The sequence below is a fragment of the Bubalus bubalis genome, chromosome 1 (genome assembly GCF_019923935.1).
Source record: "Bubalus bubalis isolate 160015118507 breed Murrah chromosome 1, NDDB_SH_1, whole genome shotgun sequence".
In the NCBI taxonomy this organism is placed as follows: domain Eukaryota; kingdom Metazoa; phylum Chordata; class Mammalia; order Artiodactyla; family Bovidae; genus Bubalus; species Bubalus bubalis.
In genome coordinates this window covers 13,244,990-13,249,379 of record NC_059157.1, presented here as the reverse complement: position 1 = coordinate 13,249,379, position 4,390 = coordinate 13,244,990, and the positions used below count along the sequence as shown (strand labels likewise).

General features: G+C 46.4%; 1 protein-coding gene across 1 annotated transcript; it reads left to right on the top strand.

Annotated features, from left to right (window-relative positions):
• The first annotated feature begins 264 nt into the window (after positions 1–264).
• Positions 265–3,608, top strand: EXOC3 (exocyst complex component 3). Its single transcript, XM_045166638.1, is given in 17 exon segments — positions 265–348; positions 416–494; positions 533–642; positions 645–699; positions 922–1,227; positions 1,230–1,262; positions 1,265–1,358; positions 1,571–1,835; positions 1,837–2,072; positions 2,074–2,162; positions 2,165–2,213; positions 2,506–2,537; positions 2,540–2,623; positions 2,976–3,004; positions 3,006–3,172; positions 3,174–3,373; positions 3,376–3,608. Coding segments are annotated over 17 exon segments (2,145 nt in total).
• The last annotated feature ends 782 nt before the right edge of the window (positions 3,609–4,390 follow it).

The window sequence follows — 4,390 nt, the reverse complement described above, 5'->3', positions numbered from 1 at the left end:
GGATTCTTTATTGCTGAGCCACCAGGGAAGCCCAGGAATGATAGTAGAGAGATTCAAATGGCCTCAAATCAAGAGGAAAGAAACAGATAATGGAGACGACTCACAGATGATCTAGATATACTATGCAAGACACAGACTTTAAAGTAACTGTAACAGACATGTTCAAGAAACTGGATGCCACTTCCCATAGGACACCAGTGGCAGAGCTGAGGGATAATGTTGTTCTGACACAGGGAAGGAGGGATTTCTGCCTGCTTGCTAACCATGAAGGAGACCGTCTGGGAGGCTGGTGCAACAGTGATCCCAAAGGAGGGAGGGGATAATATATACACAGTCATGACTGAGTCTGTACGACAGAAACCGTCACAACATTGTAAAACAATTATTCTATAATTTAAAAAAATTTTTTTTAAAGGTTGCTGGGGTGCTTTGGGGCCTGGAGCAGCAGGACAAAGTGGAGCAGTACCACAGAAGACAGGTCCGGAGAAAGGCTTGTGTGAACTGAGGACACTATCCAGTCGTAGTTGGACAGCGAGCCATGCGGGGAACCACATGGGATGGAACCAGCTCCAAAATGCACTGAATGAAGTCACAGACATCGCGAGGGCCCTGGCCAAGATCAGCAAGGACTGGAGAGGGAGGGATCATCCACACCATCGGTCGACAGCATCAAGGAAGTGAAGGATGGGGACTTCCCTAGTGGTCCATCAGTTAAAGAACCCTCCTTCCAGGGCAGGGGACACGGCTTTGAGCCTTGATTGGGAAATTAAGATCCCATGTGCTGTGAAGCAACTACTGAGCCCCCATGCTCTAGAGCTCATGCTCCAACACAAGAGAAGCCATGGCAATGCAGAAGCGCTTGTGCCATACTAGAGAAGCCCTGCATGCTGCAGTGAGATGCAGCACAGCCAAACAAAAAAGTATGGATGGAGGATGCAATCGTGCAGCACAGACAGCTCACTACAGCTGTGGAGAACCTCAAGAATATCTTCTTGGGGCCCCAGATTGTGAGGGGGTCCCTGGACTTCATTAAGCAAGGGGTGCTCCTGCAGGCCCCCCAGAACCTGAGGGACCTGAAACAGGGGTGCCCCTGGGATGAGCTAATGCATAAGCACCACCATGTGGACATGACCCTCATCCATAGCTCCTTCAGGAGAAAACAGGGGATCTCAGTTGAGCTGGCCAAGCAGCTGTGGATGATGCTACAGAAGTCCCTGGCCACCGTCCCTGTGACCCCATTTTGCTGGTCTCTGTTGTCTGGATCTGGCAAGGGAAGAAAAATTGGTGCCTATTTGACCAAAAAAAAAGCAAACTAGCTTTGTTCTTCCTAGAAGGTCCAAGAATTAGAAGGAGGAAATGTCTGCAAAGAGCCGACTCATTGGCAAAGACCCTGATGCTGGGAAAGATTGAAGGCAGGAGGAGAAGGGGGTGACAGAGGAGATGGTTGGATGGCATCACCAGCTCAATGAACACAAATTTAAGCAAACTCTGGGAGATAGTGAAGGACAGGGGAGCCTGGTGTGCTGCAGTCCATGGGGTCACAAAGAGTCAGACATAACTGAACAACAACGTTTGTGCTCTTGGACAGAATCAAGGCTGCTAGAATTGAGGGCACAGAGGCAGACTGCAGGTTATCCAACAAGGAGTGGTCCATCTCCCACCTGGAAGTCATATGGAAGCATGTCCTGGATGACCTCATTGCTACCAAAAACCCCATGACTGAGTGCTTTCCTCCCTATTATGAGATTTTCAGAAACCTCCTCAACCACCAAGCTCTGAGAACCTGGATACAAATCTCGTGGGAAGATCTAGAAGCAAAAGAAATGATGAGCCTGTTTGACGTGGGTCTTGAACACCAACACAAGCACAGAGATGGTGGGGAACATGGAGCTGGTCCCAGAAATGGACGTCAGTGCCTTAGAGGTTATACTTCCTTCAGATGTGGTGTCTGAACTGCTCCATATGTACATGTCAGCTCCCACTTCAAACACCGTTGTCTGGCTTCAGAAATCACTAGATGCAGACACTAAAGATGGCATGAAAGAGACTGAGCCCAGAGCTGACCCACGTGGGAACACTCCCTGCCATCATCTTCTAGATTTTCCAACAGATTCTCTAAGTTGTTACTCAGATAAGTGAAGATTTTAAAATAAAGGTACTAGTTAGTGTTTTCAGTAAATGAATTCTTTCTTTTTAAAAAATGTTTCATTGTGGTAGAAGTCACACAATATAAAATGTACTATTTTAACCATATTTAACTGTACAGTTCAGGAGACTAAAGTACATTCACATTGTTGTGCAGCTCTCACCGTCATCCATTTCCTGAATCTTCCACCTTCCTAAACTGAGACTCTGTCCCTGTTAAACACTAACTCCCCACCCCACCGCCCCAGCCCCTGGCATCTACCAATGTACTTTCTGACTCTATGAATTTGACTCTTATAGAGATGAAACTCAGTTGTAGATAGAGCATCTGAAATACTGGCAACGCCCACGCTGTTACAGGTTATGTTATGTTCAGGATATGACAGCAATCATCACAACTGCCAGACCTTTACGGAACCCCTGGTCAGTTTAAAGAGAAAGTATTTTAAAAATGAAATGGAGGCTATTCTCTCAAATCATCCCACCCTCACCTTGTCCCACAGAGTCCAAAAGTCTGTTCTTTACATCTGTGTCTCTTGCTGCCATGAATATATTCCCGTCTTTCTAGCATTGAAACATGCATATTACCATGTGTAAAATAGATGACCCGTCCAAGTTTGATGCATGAAGCAGGGCACTCAAAGCCGGTGCACTGGGACAACCCAGAGGGATGGGATGGGGATGGAGGTGGGAGGGGGGTTCAGGATGGGGGGCCCCATGTGCATCCGTGGCTGATTGATGTCGATGTATGGCAAAAACCACAGTGTTGTAAAGTAATCATCCTCTAATTAAAATAAATTAACCTAAAAAAATGAAATGGAAGGGTGAACCAAATATGGATGGGGTTTTAAATACCATTTTTGCAAGGAGGCTGCAGCAGTTACCTGAAGGAGGTCTTCTGGGATCTGGAGCAACATCTAGATGAGCCAATGGCAAAGAAGTGGCTGTTAGGCTCAAATACCGTAGCCATCGTCTGTGTTACCATGGAAGCATATTTCAATGATGTTGCCAAAATTCAAAATCACATAGAAAGAGGGTGACAGCAAGTCCCTATCAGCCACCACGCAGAAGCACGTCTCACCCTGGAGCACCAAGGAGCACAAGCAGGGTGCCGAGAAGACCGTCAGGGAGGCTGAACAGCTCCACGTCCTGTTCCGGAAGTCTCCAGATTTGGTAGCAGGTGGGCACAGTATCACTACTGCCAGCCTTGCAGAAGTCGTTAAATTGGCAAACCCTCTGTGCTCTGCCTGGAAGTTTCAACTTTGATCAGCAAATACCCAGACATGAAGGATGACTGCCCTGGCCCACTGCTGGCCACCCAAGGGGGCACCTACCAGGACATGAAGTCAACCATCACTGAGGCTCTGGAGCAGGGCCTGATGGCAGGAAATCCAAGCTATGCGCCCATCTTCAAGGGAATCATAGCTCAGTCTGAACGTGGTGTGACCTCTCAAGTAGCCTGATGGTTTCCAGCTTGGTGTACCTCATTCTGCATGCACCACCCCCACCCTCAGAAGTGTGCTAAAGCGAAAGAGACTAGTGGTTCGCAGTGGATGTTTCAGGCCCTCGTGCTTGTTTGCTGTGGGGTCTAGCTGATGTCTGCAAGGTGTCCGAACACATGGCTTTTTGAAGAACAAGTACCCTACTGCCTGTGATTCCTCTAGCTCTCTCATTTCTGTGTAAATATCCTTTGAGAGGCAGGACTCTGCTAGAAAATGCCTTATGGTTGAACGTTTATCACGGTGGAAAAGACATGTGGGAAGGAAGAGGCCCTGTCTTCCTTCCCTGGGGGGGTCTCCACCCTGCTGCTTAATAAAAGAGTTGAAACTCCTCCACAGACCTGAAAACAAACTGGATAAATTTACCAGAGAATGATAATCTATCAAAAAAGTATTTTAAAAGTACAAGAAATAAAATTATAAATGTCAGAGTTGGGTTAACAGCTGTTTGAGTGGAGAGGAAGGTAAAATTAGTGAATTGGAAAACAGGTTAGTAGGGGGAAAAAAAGTACAGAGTAAATCCTGGAAAAGAAAAACACGCAGAAATGTGTTTAGGAGACATATGAGACATGGAAATAAGGTGCAAAAATGTACTTAAAGTCCAAGAAAAATAGGAGAGAGAGAAAGTGTGAGCATGTGGGACAGAGAAAAATGTTTGAGGAAATACTGAAAATTATCCTAAACTGAAGACATCAACACATGCATTTAAGTCTCTGTGAACCCCAACCATGACTAATGAAAAAAAT